The sequence below is a fragment of the Girardinichthys multiradiatus genome, chromosome 2 (assembly GCF_021462225.1).
Source record: "Girardinichthys multiradiatus isolate DD_20200921_A chromosome 2, DD_fGirMul_XY1, whole genome shotgun sequence".
In the NCBI taxonomy this organism is placed as follows: Eukaryota; Metazoa; Chordata; class Actinopteri; order Cyprinodontiformes; family Goodeidae; genus Girardinichthys; species Girardinichthys multiradiatus.
Genome location: NC_061795.1, coordinates 12,885,998 through 12,906,000, shown reverse-complemented (window position 1 = coordinate 12,906,000; position 20,003 = coordinate 12,885,998). Strand labels below are relative to the sequence as shown.

At 39.6% G+C, this 20,003-nt stretch overlaps 1 protein-coding gene across 1 annotated transcript in view; it reads left to right on the top strand.

Moving 5' to 3' along the window:
- The first annotated feature begins 2,472 nt into the window (after positions 1 to 2,472).
- dus2 (dihydrouridine synthase 2) overlaps positions 2,473 to 20,003 on the top strand; it is a 51,520-nt gene continuing 33,989 nt past the window's right edge. The window contains exons 1-10 of the mRNA XM_047351259.1: positions 2,473 to 2,581; positions 2,926 to 3,063; positions 3,142 to 3,187; positions 4,192 to 4,283; positions 4,393 to 4,436; positions 8,040 to 8,100; positions 8,279 to 8,326; positions 8,439 to 8,504; positions 9,005 to 9,075; positions 12,131 to 12,217. Of these exons, the coding sequence (XP_047207215.1) occupies positions 2,944 to 3,063; positions 3,142 to 3,187; positions 4,192 to 4,283; positions 4,393 to 4,436; positions 8,040 to 8,100; positions 8,279 to 8,326; positions 8,439 to 8,504; positions 9,005 to 9,075; positions 12,131 to 12,217 (635 nt within the window). The 5' untranslated portion in view covers positions 2,473 to 2,581; positions 2,926 to 2,943. The remainder of the gene's footprint in view (positions 2,582 to 2,925; positions 3,064 to 3,141; positions 3,188 to 4,191; positions 4,284 to 4,392; positions 4,437 to 8,039; positions 8,101 to 8,278; positions 8,327 to 8,438; positions 8,505 to 9,004; positions 9,076 to 12,130; positions 12,218 to 20,003) is intronic.

Sequence of the window (20,003 nt, the reverse complement as noted above, 5' to 3'; positions counted from 1 at the left end):
ATTTAACTTTGTGTGGATGAGGACTCAGCGTGTGAATTCATGGACGCATAATATGATGTATGCATGTTTTCTTAATGATTTTCTCTTTTACAGGTAGTACAGTAATATTTTTACTTATTTCTACTTATTCTTAGAAGGACATTTTAGATTGTGAACTCTTTTATTAGAGTTCAAAAGGGGGATTGTAGAATATAAAATATCTATGTGTGTAATATTAACTATCTCTGTGTGTAACTGACATGTGTACATAGAGCAGAGGGGTTCAAGCTTAGGGAGTGAAGTAGAGAGTCCAAAGTCATAAATTAGTGAAGGACAAGGAATCACTGATGGGGGAGAAGAAGACAGGGGAGAACAGCACACAGAGAGGGCAAGGTCATAAATTGGGGAAGGAGACAAGGCTAGAGACAAGGCAGGATAAGTTTGTTATAAGAGAAGAACCAGAAGTACTCCTTATTTGGATATAAGGTTATATGGTTGCTGGGGAGATATCCACAGATAGAATGATTGTGTATGTGTACTGCATAGCAGCGAAGGGTATATAAAGGTATTTGTGGCCCCTCCAAAACGGACAACACACAGACGTTTCCAGGTACCAGTGTAAGTGTGTGTCCCCTCTCTGAATTCAGATTGGTTTTTTATAAACTTGTGGAAGCGTACAACTGATCTCTGACTGAGGATTGTCCTTTGGGTGCCAAATAAAAGAGTCGGGGAGAGGTGAGGAGTAATGTTCTTACATTACTCCTCACCTCTCCCCGACTCTGACGGCCAGTAAGGTTTTCCTACCTCAACAACCTGAACAAGAGTGAATAATTATAAAGGGCAATTTCATAAACTTTTGAATATAGGCTGTAGTAAACATTACCATTTTAGCTAATTTTGGCTTATACATCACTTTTTGCATAGTAGAATGGGTAAATTAATGTCAGCCTTCATGCTAGTGATAGCCAATGTGCTAATGTTAGCATTTTAGTTCTCTTTCTCCTCTCTTCTCTCTTAGCCGAAGAACTTTTGCCTTTTTTAGGCAATTTCCTGTTTGTTTTTGTGTTTATTTGGCGTATTTGTTGTTAGTTCATTATTTGTTCTGAATTTTCTGCCATTTTGTAAATATATTTTAGCACTGACTTCAGCTTCTTAGGCTATATTTCTGCTTCAGTCCATGCTGTTTCAGCTAATCTACTGGCAGTTTTTGCATTTCAACAGCTGTTTCAGCAAGTAGTTTTGAGGTTATGCTGTTTTATAGCTATTAGTCTGCCTGCTTAAACAGGTCAGATGACAGTTTTTCTTTGATAATGTTTCTGCTATTTCTACTAATTTATCAGATTTCAGCTGATATTCACTTTCTGTCAGCTTTCAACAAGAGTTTAGCATTTCTGTTTTCTTCTAATTCATTACACTTCAGCAGATTTTATGCGGTCAAATATCTTGTTTCTGCCAGCTTTCAGCTAAAAAAATTCAGCTTACAGCATTCACACGGCATTTTCGCAGGAAATGAAAATTTTTCTAGTTTTACATTCAATTCTTTTTCTTTGCAAGGTCCACTCCACCACTGTTTTCACAGGTTGTATAAGGTTTTTGTGATATGTATGCGTATTTATAATTTGCATGTTTTTTTGCCCTTCTTTCTTTCCTTTATTATTAATAGATTTTTCTCTATCTTGTAATTAGTCAAGTTTTCATTTGTGTTATCTATTTACTTAAATTGATCCTATTTAATGTTTGCATCTCTTGTGGTTTTATGTCTGTCCCTTATTCTGTAACCTCTGTAAAGCACTTTGTGTTACATGCTAATGTGCTCTATAAATAAAGGTTAGTTGTTTGATTGATAATCTGTCAATATTAATCATGCACATGTATCTTCCAAACCTAAATTATGATGTCAAATTATTTTAGACAGAATGCTTTTATTCTTTCAAACCATTGCAAGCCATAGTTGTTCAGTCTTTAATTATTTTTTGTGTGGTCTCTTAATGCACATGCACATTAAAAGTGACAGTAAGCTGTGAGTACATTACACGTATTTCTAATGAATGTACAAGACTTTTTCCTGCATTTTTCATGCTGAGTAGCAGATCTAAATTGTTAACATAGATGTTTTTGGTCATTCTTATGCATACCACAATTTCTGTTGATGGTTCTTAAATATAATATATGATATAAAATCACATTTGTTTTTTAGTTTTTGAAGAATGTCACCTACATCAGTTTTGGTTTGTTTTATCTTAACTGCTAAAACAAGCTAACAAAGAAAAAGCTCAATTCTGCACCTTTATGTGCACCAACAGGTGTCTATTTTTCTTTCTGGTCCCTCTGGATGCATGGACACTGATATGTGCATTCCTCCTATTGTGTATATAATGCCTTACTGCACCTTTTTGTAAAAATGTCTACTGTAACTGTGACTAGCTAGATTGAAGTGCTGACTTCACGGGCACATTTGAACTCAGTGTTTGTTGCCTTGAATCTATGTAGTACGGATCTATGCTGACCTGATCGTTGACATAATGACGTAGAAGCCTAAACAGGAAGTGCGGCAGCACGTTTCCCACATGAGCACACAGTACAGCTGTTGTCTGAATTGCCGGTAAGTTGATTTCCTGCAGTGTTTTAGAGATATTGTACATCCTTTATGGCACAGTCCGTGCTAACATCGTTTTGGTTAGTTTATTGCTGAGGAAGCAAGTATGATTGCAAGCGTTGTTCTGATCTATCCGTTCGACCAAAGTCATTCAGAAAAATTACAGTATGGCGTTGAACGCCTGTCGTTCAGTATGTAGACCTAACAAAGTATGAGTCCAGTTTTTTTCCAAACCGTCATGTTGCTCTAGGCATTTCGGCCTGGTTTTGATGAGGACTGTTTATTGTAACTTTTCATTACACTATTTAATTTCCTGTGGTCTGGTTTTGTTTTGGTGGGGTGGTTTGCAGATAGCCTGAACAGTTATCATGGAAGCAGGCAGGCTCAGTTTCACAAACATGACAGCCCTGGCCCCGATGGTCCGTGTGGGGACCTTGCCAATGAGACTCCTGGCTCTGGACTACGGAGCTGATGTAGTTTACTGTGAGGTAGGATGCTTGCAGGACAAGATCTAGAGCAATAAACTGGGTCACCGTGTTATAATCTTGTTGTCTTGTCTCTCACAGGAGCTAATAGATATCAAAATGGCTCAGTGTCAGAGGATCGTGAACGGTAAGAGCTCGTCCCACCACCTCAGCTTCAGATGCAGCAATTCTTACACTAACCTGTGATGATTTCTCTTAGAATTAAGTTTTGGGTGAAAAAATGACAAAACACAGGTTTGTGGTAAAACTAGTTTATTTAGCAATTGGGTATTAAGATGCGTGCTTATATTAGATTTTAAAATAAGATTAGAAAGTAATTCCAGAATGTTTCATCTATCGGACCTGTTCAGATTATTTACAACTATTTCAGTTGTGTAGAAGTGTTATTTCCAAAGCTTTTATCTTTAGCTGATAATATGGTGTTGTGGTCTATCCACAATGGTCCACATGGATGCAAGTGATGATTTTGAAAATTATTGGATTTGTTCCGGACTCCACCACAGTGCAAAAGTGGACGGGTTCATAAGTCGTGCTGCATTTTATCAGAAGTTGCAGAATCTTCTAACAGTCAGTCAAAATGATACATTTAAATCTTTTTAGACAGCATTGCAGAGACTTGACAGTTTAGTAGGAGCCACATTTTTGGCTGTGTGTGATGCAAAGTGGTTGTCTTGGTTCTGGACTGTACAGGTGCCACAGTGGCCCACTGTGAAGCCAGTAGGTACAAAAACAGCCACACATTGTGTCATGCGCACTGTGTTCTGAGGAGTTTGATCTACATGCCGGGCAATTGCACTATATAACAACTTAGTCTTATGCAAAGCCAAAATGATGACTAGTCAGGCCATCATTTGTACCATTCGGTGCCTGTTATAGACTTACCAGCTACTTGCAGATTCAGTCATTTAGGTATCCATAACTGGTCTACATGCAAGCTAAATTCTTCTGGATGCTTAACATGGTGCTTCAATTTTTTGGAAAATGTTTAAGGATTTTTATTCCCTGACAGGTGATCGAATTTATGTTCAATTCAATTCAGTTTATTTATATAGCGCCAATTCGCAACACATGTCGTCTCAAGGTACTTCACATATCTTTTGGTGGTTGTTCTTATTGTGTGTGTTTCAACAGATGTGCTGGAAACTGTGGACTTTGTGGCTCCAGATGAGCGAGTAATGTTTCGGACCTGTGAGAGGGAAAAGGATAGAGTCATCTTCCAGATGGTGAGACCAAACATGCTGCAATAGCCATCAACCCAGCTTCTGTTCTGCAATGGCTGCCATTTACTACATAGTGACACACAGAACTCAGACTTCTTAAAAATATTTTTAGGGAACTGCTGACCCCGAGAGAGCGTTAAAGGTGGCCCGGCTTGTGTGAGTATAATAGTCACATTTTATGCAAAGTAGAACAAAGCTCTGCAACGAATAATAATATGAAATGGCTGGGAAATAATGATAAAAAGTATGTGTTTTTTTTTTTTTACTAAATGAACAGCAAAAAAATGGAAATACCTTTTCACGGATACCTACCTCTCCTGCATAGCACAAATATTAAGAAGTTTAGGTATGTTTAGAATTGCCATGACCCACATAATTCGTGGAATTCTTCCTTACCACTAAACAATACATTCGGGTGAGATGATGGTAAAAACAAGGCATTAACAAGCTTGAGATTACATGCCTGCAAGGTACTATAGGAGTAAAAAACTGCAGTTTGAATAGTGAACGTGTAAAGTTTAAGGTGTTGATGGGCTTATTGCTATTGTTTTGCTGTTGGAGTCTAAAAGAAATTATATCCAACCTACTTTTTTTTTATGTAGTTTTTTTTCAAAGCAAGTATACAATGAAAAAAATTTTTTTTTTACCAGAACAAAGAAACTTGACACAAGGTACATGGGGTGACCTTTTAGAACCATATACATAGACTGGAAAAATGAAATATAATTAGTACAGTGGTTTACAAAAGTTCTGGATGGTATAATCTTTTTCATTTATCCCATATTTTATCAAATGTATCATACTGAGGTCTACTAGAAAATGAGATTCTTTCCATAATAAACAAACCCTGCACCTAGAGATTGAACATTCAAACTCAACCTTCTCTTAGTAAAAGCTTTTCTAGCAATAATTCTACCAACCATATAAATGTCTGGTCTCCATGTCTGCATCCACTGAATACAAAACACCAAAGCAGGTCATCTTAATTAAAATGAATTTGTATACCCTATATTACTTCCAGCTCAGAATCAATTATAATTCAGAAATTGTTAATCAGAGGACAGGACCAAAACAGGTGAAAATGTTTGACACCTCAGGCTCCACAGATTCTCCAGCATCTGAAAGATCCAGAATAGTGTCTACTTTGTGCAAGCAACATAAAGTATTTAGAGAGTCTTCCACCGAAAACATCTCCGTTTATTAGAACTTGAGAATTTTCAATGTAGTACACATTGCTGAGACCAGATATTATTAGAAATTGCACCTCCTGCTTCATTTTCCATTTCTGTTTAACATAAACTGTACTCAAGTCTTTAACCTCCTGAATATTCTTGTTGTATAGTCTTGAGATTGAGCCTTAGAATTTGAGCTCTCCAAATGATGCTGGATTTGAAGGAACCGGTAGAAGTCATTGTTACTTAACTGGTACAGCCCCATTATTAATTGGAAATCCATTAAGGTTCCTTTTATGATAAAGAATGCAATAAGCAGTGAAGCCTTGTGCAACCCAGATTTTATATCTCACATCCAGCTTGTTGGGTGTGAAATCCAGATCATAAGTGTGCCATCTTAGGATCTTACCTCTTCGTGCCAACCATTGTTGTTGAAGAGCTGTAACCAATGTTTTAGTGGTAAGTTAATCCATTGACCTTGTTCAACGTCTCTTTTCACAAGTCATTTGTCTTCTAACCTTGAACAATCTTTTGAAGGCCAGATTTCTGTTTCTTTCCATTTTGCTTGGTAATCTACCTTACGCCAACACACTAGAGCCCTGAGTTGAGGAGAGACATAATAATCTTTCATATATGGCAAGACTGTCCAACTCATTTTCCAACTGCAGAGTTTGGAACTTCCCTTTTTGTCTTTTCCTCATCCAGATAAAGCTAGAAATGTACTTGTCCCACTCATTCCATTGTCAGTTATATCAATTGCAAGTGTCTGGAAAAGATAAATCATCCTAGGCAAAATGTTCATTTTAATCACAACTCACGATTTAAAATTTAAGATTGGGATTAGGTTCCATATTTTTAAATCTTTGTTTATTTTAGGGCCCCAGGTCTTGAAATTTGCATCTTATACCTTGGAGAGATCTTTAGGGATATTTACTCCAAGATACTTCATCTGCTGCCCGCCCTCCCCTTTTTCCCTTATCAAGTTGGCTATAGACGTAGGAAGCTTAGGAAGACAAGAATGTCGGATAGATCATTAGCAAATAAAGAGATCTTGTGTTTATGACTAAATATTCTAACTCCTGTGATGTCGTTGTTCTTAACAACACCTCAACTGAGCTCCTCGACAAAAAGAGCATAGAGTAATGGACTCATCGGAAACTCATCGGAAACCCCTGATGTGTCCCTCTCTGTGGCTCATGGCTTATCCTCCATGTTGCTGCTAGCTTGCAATAGGGTGCCTTCATCCGCTTCACTCTGTTCTTACTTCTTTCTGGGCGTGCTATCATGAATTTTGATGCAGATGATGGCAGAAGAGATCACACTCTCCACAACAGACTTATAGAAGACATGGAACGTCTTGCTGCTAACACTGAAGGACCTAAGCTTCCTCAAGAAGTACAGTCTGCTCTGTCACTTCTTGTAGATGGCTTCACAGTTGCATCTCCACTCCAGTCAGTTGTCCAGGTGAACACTGAGGAATTTATACTCCTCCACATCCACTCCTTCTCCCATGATGGAAATAGTGTTTGACCTATTCCTGTTTCTCTTAAAATCTACAATCATCTCCTACCAGATTTAGACACACAACCTTTCAGTCTCACAAACTGTGGTCTGTTTGTCAGGTAGTCTTTGATCCAGGAGATTGTTGAGGCCTCCACCTGAGTCTTCCGGAACTTCTGACAAAGTAAATCAGGTTGAAAGCACAGGAGAAATAAAAGAACATGATCCTCACAGTGCTGCTGGCTTTGTCCAGATGAAGTGGGTTTGTTAAAGCGGGTGTATGATGGCGTCTTCAGCTCAACAGCGATAAGCAAACTGAATGTTTATTGTTTGCTTACTCAGGTGGGCCAACAGGAGTCTCTCTAGGACCTTCATGATGTGGTATGTCACGGTAACAGGTCAATAGTCATTGAGGACTGATGGGTGAGTTTTCTTTGGTACCGGAACAAGAAAGGAGGTCTTGCACAACACTGGAACCTTCTTCTGCGCCAGGATAAGGTTGAAGAGGTGCTTCAGAATCACACAGAGCTGCTCTGCACACCCCTTCAAGACTCTAGGGCTGTCAGGATCTGGACCTGCAGACTTATTCCGGTTCCAGGTTCTTTCCAGTTGTCGCTTCACCTGACTTCTTGAGACATACAGGTGGAAGGAGGAGGCAAAGGGAGCATCAGGATCTTCTGATTTGGTTGAAGGGTAAACATATAGAAGCAGAAGGGTCCATGGCTGAGGTGGAAGATAAAACATTGGAGGTGTGACAGGAAAGCTGGGTCAAAGGAGGGTGGGATGTCTGTTTGGTTGTGAGCAGGATAGAAAGAATTTGAGCTTGTTTCTGAACTGAACCTATTGAAGAATGTGTTTAGTTCATTGGCTCTGTCCAGACATCCATCGGTCCGAACATCTTTCTGCTTGAAGCCTGTGATCTTTATTCCTGACCACACATCTTTGAAATTGTTTTGCTGGAGTTTTGCTTGTTATTTCATGGTCATGCTTATGCAATAACTGTAAAATCCAGTAAAAAGCATTGTTTAAGTACTGTAGTTTATCCCTCAGAATGTGTTTTTACAGTCACACTGTATATGTTCTTCAGGGAGAAAGATGTGGCTGCCATTGATGTGAACATGGGCTGTCCAAAGGAATACTCCACTAAGGTGAGTTCATGTGTACAGTTTTTATTCTTCTTCTTGTGATTGTACCACTTGAGTGAAACCCTCAATTAGAGCCAGATAACATTTAGGAGTTTCACACGTGGCCAGTAAACCTGACTCTGGTTGTGATGAAAATTATCCTGCTTTGACTTCTAACCCCCTGCTCTGTGTTTTCCTGCAGGGTGGAATGGGGGCTGCTCTTCTGTCAGATCCCGACAAGATTGAGGCTGTGAGTCCTTGAACTGAAATATTATTTATTGACAATGAACAATTTTGAAATTTGTAGGAATACTCATCAGCAGTTTTATAGATCGGATCTGTGTTTTTCTTCTTTGTTGAAGATCCTTAAAAAACTTGTGAAAGGGGTCTCAATACCAGTAACGTGTAAAATCCGAATACTGCCTTCGGTAAGATGTAACAAGTTCTTTATCCCATTCCTTTTTTCTTACCTGCTATAGATTTAAAGCTGTCCAAGCACTCCATTTTGATTGCGGTATTTCAGTCATTGATATGCTGATGGTGATTTTGATTCAATATATTGTGCAGCTCTATTATGTAGCCTTTTTCTTTCCACATTACGATTATGCACTTTTAACTGGTCAGTTACTCAAAATCCCAATTAAATAACTTGAAGTTTGTGGTTCAAATTTGACAAATGCAAAAAATGTACTCTTGAAAATTTTAAAAAGGAAAACAGTACTTTTAGAAGGCACTGTAAATGGGTGGAAAGCATTGAAGCTTTCATTAAATATGTTGAAACGTCATCAAAATGATGACAAGATAAAGGAAATAATGCCGGAATTTAATATCAAAATAATTTTGTGAGATATTGAGAAATGAAAGATAGCAGGGCCTAAGCAGAATCAGAATTACTAACATTCTGATGTTTTCTGTTGGTGGTTAACAGCTGGAGGAGACGGTCAATCTGGTCCAGCGCATTGAAAAGACTGGCGTCACTGCTGTTGCTGTTCATGGCAGGTAAGCTGCATCTTTCTTTCCCCATCATCACTGCATGAGAAACCTTACTGTTCCCAGGTAGCAGACTTTAGAGATAGCTGGGATTTCTTTTTTTTTTAAAGTAGCCTTATGGAACAGTGTTATGCACTTAATTCCTCATCTAAACCTTCTGCATTTGTTCAGGCTTAAAACTACACCGCATACATTCAGTATAAGTGCCTGCCGAACTAATGGGCTATAAAGAATAATTTTGGTATGAAAATGTCTACCATAACACCCCTATTAAGCTGCTTTTCTCACTTATAGTACACTCAAGCATTTTTATTATAAACAGACACATTAGAGTAAAAATAAATATAATTTTACTGATTTTATACCTTTGTGTTATTTTTAGTTTTCATATGTAGTTTCTAAATAATCAATAATTCATGAACATGCTGTATTAAACTCACAAGAAGATTAACTTTACTATGTTGAGGTCTTACTTGAGAGACAAATGGCACAAATTACTGACCTCCAAAAGTCAAGCAGCCAAAAGGCTCACTCATACAGTTCTAATCTTTTCATTTCATCTTCAAAAAGAAGTTTGAAAGTGTGTGATTGGTTGTTTTGCTTTTCTGTTTTACACCTTTTCTATTCGAATGTAAACTTTTTGTTTTGTGATGACCCTGTTAACTTTTTTTTTTCCCGTGGACCGTCTCTTTTTGCCAGCTCAATGCAAGGAGCTGGAGTCAGACTTAAGTTCTCAACAAGTCATAGCCTAATTATTTTTTTAAATACAGGTCCTTCTCAAAAAATTAGCATATTGTAATAAAGTTCATTATTTTCTATAATGTAATGATAAAAATTTAACATTCATATATTTTAGATTCATTGCACACTAACTGAAATATTTCAGGTCTTTTATTGTCTTAATATGGATGATTTTGGCATACAGCTCATAAAAACCCAAAATTCCTATCTCACAAAATTAGCATATTTCATCCGACCAATAAAATAAAAGTGTTTTTAATACAAAAAAACGTCAACCTTCAAATAATCATGTACAGTTATGCACTCAATACTTGGTCGGGAATCCTTTTGCAGAAATGACTGCTTCAATACGGCGTGGCATGGAGGCAATCAGCCTGTGGCACTGGGGTCTTATGGAGGCCCAGGATGCTTCGATAGCGGCCTTTAGCTCATCCAGAGTGTTGGGTCTTGAGTCTCTCAACGTTCTCTCCACAATATCCCACAGATTCTCTATGGGGTTCAGGTCAGGGGAGTTGGCAGGCCAATTGAGCACAGTGATACCATGGTCAGTAAACCATTTACCAGTGGTTTTGGCACTGTGAGCAGGTGCCAGGTCGTGCTGAAAAATGAAATCTTCATCTCCATAAAGCTTTTCAGCAGATGGAAGCATGAAGTGCTCCAAAATCTCCTGATAGCTAGCTGCATTGACCTTGCCCTTGATAAAACACAGTGGACCAACACCAGCAGCTGACACGGCACCCCAGACCATCACTGACTGTGGGTACTTGACACTGGACTTCTGGCATTTTGGCATTTCCTTCTCCCCAGTCTTCCTCCAGACTCTGGCACCTTGATTTCCGAATGACATGCAGAATTTGCTTTCATCCGAAAACAGTACTTTGGACCACTGAGCAACAGTCCAGTGCTGCTTCTCTGTAGCCCGGGTCAGGCGCTTCTGCCGCTGTTTCTGGTTCAAAAGTGGCTTGACCTGGGGAATGCGGTACCTGTAGCCCATTTCCTGCTCACGCCTGTGCACGGTGACTTTGGATGTTTCTACTCCAGACTCAGTCCACTGCTTCCGCAGGTCCCCCAAGGTCTAGAATCGGCCCTTCTCCACAATCTTCCTCAGGGTCCGGTCACCTCTTCTCATTGGGCAGCGTTTTCTGCCACACTTTTTCCTTCCCACAGACTTCCCACTGAGGTGCCTTGATACAGCACTCTGGGAACAGCCTATTTGTTCAGAAATTTCTTTCTGTGTCTTACCCTCTTGCTTGAAGGTGTCAATAGTGGCCTTCTGGACAGCAGTCAGGTCGGCAGTCTTACCCATGATTGGGGTTTGGAGTGATGAACCAGGCTGGGAGTTTTAAAGGCCTCAGGAATCTTTTGCAGGTGTTTAGAGTTAACTCGTTGATTCAGATGATGAGGTTCATAGCTCGTTTAGAGAGCCTTTTAATGATATGCTAATTTTGTGAGATAGGAATTTTGGGTTTTCATGAGCTGTATGCCAAAATCATCCATATTAAGACAATGAAAGACCTGAAATATTTCAGTTAGTGTGCAATGAATCTAAAATATATGAATGTTAAATTTTCATCATGACATTATGGAAAATAATGAACTTTATCACAATATGCTAATTTTTTGAGAAGGACCTGTACATGTAAAGATGAACAGCGATGGGCCTAATCTGAAGAAAAAGGCACCGTACAATATGGTGGACTTTGGTACGCACCGCAGTCTAATTGGCCATATGCTAATACTGTGGGCAGGCCAGCCTCTGCACACATAAACTCACTGGAATGTACTACAGAAGTGTTGTTCTCAGGTATGTATCTAATTACAACAGACCTAGTGATGGAAGCCCTTTTGAATTCAATTCTACTGTGTTTTTCAGCTCTAAGAAGATTTTATAAATACAAAGAATCACAAAAGTCAATGCTAACAACCTTGATAAAGACCATAGGCTAAAGCATATTAGCCTGTTGGTAAAGTCAAGTTTATTTATAAATCGTTTCTCAGCAACAAGGCACTGAAAGGTGATCCTACAATCTAGTGTTGCTGGAGAACTCACTCATACAATTTTTGTCCCTTTTCCTTAAACTTGGAAGTTGTTGAGGTTGTGCCTCAAAAGTCCAGATTTCTTAAAATTAGTCGTTTTAATTATGAGAATTAAACAAACTATTTTCCCTCCTGAAAGCTGCTAAACCAAACAAATTAATCTGTTTCAAGCAACATGCAATTATCTGACATTTTAGCTTGAAGACATGACCTCGTTAAGTAAATGTAAAGCTGCAGTTTTAGTTGCAAGTGGTGCTCATGTCATTTTTCTGATTGTGTTGCTCAGGTTTAAGGATGAGCGTCCCAGACATCCTGTCCACTGTGATTACATTCAGGCTGTCGCACAGGCAGTTTCAATCCCCGTCATTGCAAAGTAAGTCAGCAGCCACTCGTCTGCTTTTTTATTTCACAGAAAACCCCACCCAGTATGATGGCAGGTGTTGGGACTTTTTGGTACCACTTTTTTTTGGTGATATTTCTGTAAAGATAATGGTAAGCACCGTTTATTTATTTTTTGACTTCTTTTTTTTTCCTTTGAACGTAGGATTTCACCAGATGACTGGTAGAGAACCTTTACTATAAGCAATGTGTTTTCTAAATGTTTCAGCAGAAACTAAAGTTTTATGTCATAAAGGAAAAAAAGTATGGGCTTCCTTTTAACCGTTCTGTTGGTTTTGACTGATGCTCTATTTTAAATAAGCTGTTTCAGCCAGTTCTGTTTCCACGGTTAAAGTCTTTAGTGACTCTGAATATTTGTGGCTAAGGCTTGTAATTAGTTGATATTATTTATGCAACTTCTGTGACTGCAAGAAGGAAACCCCTATACATTGCATTGTCCTCTCACAGATTTCTTTTCGTTTTGCTATTTTGTCACATTTAAATGTTTCGGATCATCATACCTATTTTAAAACTAGACAAAGATAACCTGAGTAAATACGAAACAACTTCAAGAATGATTTTATGTAGGGAAGAAAGCTGTCTAAAAAATTCAATTGGAATTCTTGTTTAAATAATCAATTAGCAGTGATCAACCACTTTTGGGGTTCAGTTTCACTAGCCATACCCAGATCTGATCACTGCCAAATCTTTAGAATCAAGAAATCACTAACACAAAAGAGCCAGTCGTATAACATGACATGATCTGAAGGTATTATTAGCTAAATAATTCTTTATGTTTTTAGTTCTGATTTTTATGTGTGTGTGCATATGTATATCAGTGATTCTTGAAATGAGGAATAGAACATGTCTGCTGGATAAAGCATAGAATTTGAAAGAAATATATACAAAATATATTTTCCTCAAATAACCGAAAAACTAACCTGGGCAATGTCAGCATAACAATGAATGCTTTCATGGTGTTCAATAAATATTTTTGATTTTAAATTATGTAGTATGTGGACCGTGTCTATAAAAGCCCTAGTCCAGGAGCAGAACTGAATACATTACAATGGTTTTAAACAATTAAAAGAAATCTAAAATAAAATGTCAAAACTACCAAATATAAGTATTCAAATAAATAATCTCAGAAGTACCAATAAATGCAATACATTTTTTTTTAATGTATTTTCCAATTCAATTGAAATTTTGTACTGAGTTTTTGTCAACACGGTCAGACATATAACGAATGTAAAAAAAAAAAAAACAGACATTATTAGGGGGCATCAAAAACTCCAGGACCCAATGGCCCCTTCTTTTTTCTTCCTTTTGCTAGCAGGGCTAGCCAGCTCTGGTGAGCTTATGTAATCCATCTGTTTTTTCTTCCTTTTTATTCCGTTGTGACGTACCACGAATTGTACGTCACATTTAAAATATTTTATGAAATAAATGTTTTGGTATATTGTAAAGATTTCGAGAAACTGATTATCTACAAAATGGCCTCCTTAAAAATAACATCATATAAATAAAGGTACTATGGCATTCTGCCAACTCCATAAGATGTCAACACCATCAAGGTTTTAAACTGACTGTGTTGACTCTCTCAGTGACGGTGCTGACAAATCTCACTTGAGTGTGCAATTGACTCCTTTTAATGTATTTTAAATACACTCACCAGCCACTTTATTAGGTACACCTTGCTAGTATTGGGATGGACCCCCTTTTGCCTTCAGAACTGCCTTAATCCTTCGTGGCATAGATTCAACAAGGTACTGGAAACCTCAGAGTTTGGTTCATATTTACACAATAGCATCACATAGATGCTGCAGATTTGTCAAGTCAGTTCAAGTCAAGTTTATTTATATAGCGCTTTTCAGCAACAAGGCACTCAAATCGCTGTACATGAGGAAAAACATTATAATGAAACAAAATCAAACACAGAAAAATAAATCAAATGACACTAATAATTCTTGGGAGTTTACTGGTAAGAGCTGGTTCTAATCCAATCTTTCTAATAGAGGTAATTAGCTCATTAAGTCCTCTGTGGTAAGGAATTCATCCGGTGCTAGAAGAACATTGATAATATTAATCCTTGAGGTCGCTGGTATGAGGCAGTTGTGGTCCCATCATTCAAATAAGCTGGATCACTGGTATAACACTGTTTTAGTCCAAACTTTTTAAATACTAATAATGTTTGGCTGTCACTGGTATAATATAGTTGTAATACAATCCTTTTTAAGAAATTAAAAAATCTATGGTAATTGGTGTAAAAACAGCTTTAGTCCAAAATTTCAAATACTAATAATATTTGGCTTTCGCTGGTAATCCTTCTGAGAAATCTGAAAATCTATGAAAAGTAATGAAATCACACATTTAGGTAGATGATAAAAGAGACCACATTAGGTAAGAAGAGGGAAAAAAATAATCATATTTCACACTTTATTCTTAGCAGGATACAATTTGAGATTGCAAAATCATTTCAGCACAAAGAAGCAACATATATATGAAACAACATCATGCAGGGGATCCGGTGAAGGCGGTGTGAAGGGGCGCGTGTGTTTATCTTGAGCATGTGTGTGTGTGCAAAGTAAGTTCGTGAAGCTCTGTCACAGAAGCCATTGTCCTTGATGGTACGATGGAAGGTTCATCAACCGGCCACACAGTTCTGAGCAGGTTCATAGTTGTCCTCAGGCAAGGGAGGGGCAGAGGGAGCAGAGTGTCATGTTTACATAACTTCCAGGAGAAGTTGAAGATGGCCAGCTATCAAGGCCGTGCAGGGGAGCCAGATTGAGAAAAACAACAATTATTTGGGTCTGACTGACTCTTAATTTTCCGTCAGCCTTGAGACTCTCGCTGGTGCTTCTCAATGGTGAATCCAAACAGCCAAATTCCAGGTCCTTTCCGCCAGATCCGAAGGAACAACTTTCTCCAAGATTTATCTCATTTCACCCCTGAGTCCAGGAACCGCAACCTGCCTCCAAACCTGTGTAAGGATCACATCCAGCTCATGTATCATCTCAGTCTGAGTGTTGATTGCTCTGCAGATCCCATCATACATGCCAGGCAGCCTTACAATGGCCAGAACAGACATGATGCGTTATCCTGCTGGAAATAACCATCAGAAGATGGGTACACTGTGGTCATAAAGGGATGGACATGGTCAGCAACAATACTCAGGTAGGCTGTGGCATTGACACGATGCTCAGTTGGTACTAAGTGCCAAGAAAATATCCCCCACACCATTACCCCACCACCACCAGCCTGAACCGTTGATACAAGGCAGGATGGATCCATGCTTTCATGTTGTTTGATGCCAAATTCTGACCCTAGCATTGGAATGTCGCAGCAGAAATCGAGACTCATCAGACCAGGCAACGTTTTTCCAGTCTTCTATTGTCAAATTGTGGTGAGCCTGTGCAAATTGTAGCCTCAGTGTCCTGTTCTTAGCTGACAGGATTGGCACCCGGTGTGGTCTTCTGCTGCTGTTGCCCATATGCCTCAAGGTTCGATGTGTTGTGCGTTCAGGGATGCTCTTCTGCATGCCTTGGTTGTAACGAGTGGTTATTTGAGCTACTATTGCCGTTCTATCAGCTCGAACCAGTCTGGCCATAAACAAGGCATTTGCGCCCACAGAACTGCCGCTCACTGGATATTTTCTCTTTTTTGGACCATTGTCTCTAAAACCCTAGAGATGGTAGTGCATTAAATTCCAGTAGATCAGCAGTTTCTGAAATACTCAGACCAGCCCGTCTGGCACAAACTACCATGCCACTTTCAAAGTCACTTAAATCACCTTTCTTCCCCATTCTGATGCTCGGTTTGAACTGCAGCAGATTGTCTTCACCTTGTCTACATGCCTAAATGCATTGAGTTGCTGTCATGTGTTTGGCTGATTACAAATCTGCGTTAACGAGCATTTGGACAGGTGTTCCTAATAAAGTGGCCGGTGTGTGTATATGGCATTACTTCACATGCAACAAGTATTTATTTTTAAATATTTTTCTGTTTATTTTCAGCTACTGTATAGCTTTATGGTTTAAATTGAATTTTGTGTCCTTCAATAATAATACTAAGATACGGTTTATTTCTTGAGGGATGTGTATGCTTATACCATGACAAACTGTATACTGATTACAGAATGTATGGTATGTATTTCAGGCTAGAATGGTCAGGGAAACGTTCAGTGGAGTAGCGGAAGAGAAGGAACAGGGACCTCAAAAAAAGAGAGAAACAATTAACAGCCAGCCTGAGCGGAAGGAAGAGCTTATAAGAACGGAAAAAAGAAGATGGAGAAAGAGAGTGGAGGAGGGAAAAAGATTTTGGAAGCAAAAACAGAAGGAGTTAAGAGACCGCAGGAAAAGAGCACAGAGAGGCTAGTAAAGTGTAGATACCCCAACACAGAGTCCTGTAGATTCTAATTTTGAAGAGCCAAGGAGTAGTAGGCGGCATGCAGCAGGGTGGAGGGACAGATGTAGAAGTAGGAAAAGGCATTCAAGACAGATCAAAGCACTAGACGACAAAATTCACACAATGGCAATAAAGAGAGACACACTTAAAAAAAGTGACTTGTGTGCCGAAAATAAAATCACAGAGCTCAAAACAAAAATACATAAGACTCACCTCAGACTAAGACAGAAAAGTTGCTTCAAGGGAGCAAACTAATTAATCTGTTAATCAAAAGATCATTCCTCTCCCACCATAGTTTGACTGCAAAACTGAAAATAAATTCTCTTCAGACTCCCAGAAGAGGCAAACTTGCAACATGGCACTCACAACTTTCTTTGTCTGGAAGAATTCTCAAGAAGTAGCGTCTGCTTCATCGGGTTCAAGAGTTTGGCTTGACTTACAAAACACAGTGAAAAAAATACAAAAACAAATGAAGCCTAGTTTTCTCCAGTGCGTCTTCTTGATTGTTCACACTTTTTTGAACAAAATTCAGAGATAATGACAGACAAGCAAGACACCATCAGCAGGAAAAAAGCAAAACGCAAAAGGATGTTTCTGACTAACATAATGCAAAACCTTCATGGTGTATTTCTCCAACAAAACCCAAATATTAAACTCATCCTTCTGTCCCCTGCTTTCCACATCACGCCTCAGATCCAAAAGATTGTCAGTGTCACTATTATGAGAATGCTATGTTGATGCTTGAGATCCCGAAATCATTCAATGTTTTCGCAACCACTAACCTTGAAGACAGTTTCAAACTTTTGTGTTTTTCTCCAGCAAGTGAATCTTGTCTTTTGTTTGCTTGCTCCCGCTGTTTAAACAAATATTTAAGTCTTTCTCCAAAACAAAGGACAACACCAGTAAAATGGACGCAGTGGAAATGTGTGAGGGGCAAACAGAAGTTGGAACTCACTTTCACACCAAACTGCAGGAACACACTGACACCCTGTCCAAGCTTTATGTCCCTTTACCAAGACAAACTAAGAAATGAGACAACCATTCATGTCCACTTAGGTCGAAGTCAAACCAAGGAGTACAGGAATATGATGGCAAATTGTGATGAAAACACAGTCATTGTTCATGTTGATTTTTCTGAGGCCTGGAAATGTAAAATCAGCACAGAAGTACAATCCTGTCACTACGGACAAAATCGCCCCCAGATCACACTTCACACAAGCATGCTTCTACACTGGGCAAGAAAAGGCAGCATTGTGCATAATCTCAAAGTCCAAGCTGCAGGATGCTTCAGCCATCTGGACCTACAGGGGCTGGACAATGAAACTGAAACACCTGTCATTTTAGTGTGGGAGGTTTCATGGCTAAATTGAACCAGCCTGGTAGCCAGTCTTCATTGATTGCGCATTGCACCAGTAAGAGCAGTGTGTGAAGGTTCAATTAGCAGGGTAAGAACACAGTTTTGCTCAAAATATTGAAATGCACACAACATTATGGGTGACATACCAGAGTTCAAAAGAGGACAAATTGTTGGTGCACGTCTTGCTGGCGCATCTGTGACTAAGACAGCAAGTCTTTGTGATGTATAAAGAGCCACGGTATCCAGGGTAATGTCAGCATACCACCAAGAAGGACGAACCACATCCAACAGGATTAACTGTGGATGCAAGAGGAAGCTGTCTGAAAGGGATGTTCGGGTGCTAACCCGGATTGTATCCAAAAAACATAAAACTACGGCTGCCCAAATCACGGTAGAATTAAATGTGCACCTCAACTCTCCTGTTTCCACCAGAACTGTCCGTCGGGAGCTCCACAGGGTCAATATACACGGCCGGGCTGCTATAGCCAAACCTTTGGTCACTCATGCCAATGCCAAACGTCGGTTTCAATGGTGCAAGGAGCGCAAACCTTGGGCTGTGGACAATGTGAAACATGTATTGTTCTCTGATGCGTCCACCTTTACTGTTTTCCCCACATCCGGGAGAGTTACGGTGTGGAGAAGCCCCAAAGAAGCGTACCACCCAGACTGTTGCATGCCCAGAGTGAAGCATGGGGGTGGATAAGTGATGGTTTGGCCTGCCATATCATGGCATTCCCTTGGCCCAATACTTGTGCTAGATGGGCGCGTCACTGCCAAGGACTACCGAACCATTCTTGAGGACCATGTGCATCCAATGGTTCAAACATTGTATCCTGAAGGCGGTGCCGTGTATCAGGATGACAATGCACCAATACACACAGCAAGACTGGTGAAAGATTGGTTTGATGAACATGAAAGTGAAGTTGAACATCTCCCATGGCCTGCACAGTCACCAGATCTAAATATTATTGAGCCACTTTGGGGTGTTTTGGAGGAGCGAGTCTGGAAACGCATTCTTCCACCAGTATCACGTAGTGACCTGGCCACTATCCTGCAAAAAGAATAGCTTAAAATCACTCTGACCACTGTGCAGGACTTGTACAGGTCCTTCTCAAAATATTAGCATATTGTGATAAAGTTCATTATTTTCCATAATGTAATGATGAAAATTTAAAATTCATATATTTTAGATTCATTGCACACTAACTGAAATATTTCAGGTCTTTTATTGTCTTAATATGGATGATTTTGGCATACAGCTCATGAAAACCCAAAATTCCTATCTCACAAAATTAGCATATCATTAAAAGGGTCTCTAAACGAGCTATGAACCTAATCATCTGAATCAACGAGTTAACTCTAAACACCTGCAAAAGATTCCTGAGGCCTTTAAAACTCCCAGCCTGGTTCATCACTCAAAACCCCAATCATGGGTAAGACGGCCGACCTGACTGCTGTCCAGAAGGCCACTATTGACACCCTCAAGCAAGAGGGTAAGACACAGAAAGAAATTTCTGAACGAATAGGCTGTTCCCAGAGTGCTGTATCAAGGCACCTCAGTGGGAAGTCTGTGGGAAGGAAAAAGTGTGGCAGAAAACGCTGCACAACGAGAAGAGGTGACCGGACCCTGAGGAAGATTGTGGAGAAGGGCCGATTCCAGACCTTGGGGGATCTGCGGAAGCAGTGGACTGAGTCTGGAGTAGAAACATCCAGAGCCACCGTGCACAGGCGTGTGCAGGAAATGGGCTACAGGTGCCGCATTCCCCAGACCTGGGCTACAGAGAAGCAGCACTGGACTGTTGCTCAGTTGTCCAAAGTACTGTTTTCGGATGAAAGCAAATTCTGCATGTCATTCGGAAATCAAGGTGCCAGAGTCTGGAGGAAAACTGGGGAGAAGGAAATGCCAAAATGCCAGAAGTCCAGTGTCAAGTACCCACAGTCAGTGATGGTCTGGGGTGCCGTGTCAGCTGCTGGTGTTGGTCCGCTGTGTTTTATCAAGGGCAGGGTCAATGCAGCTAGC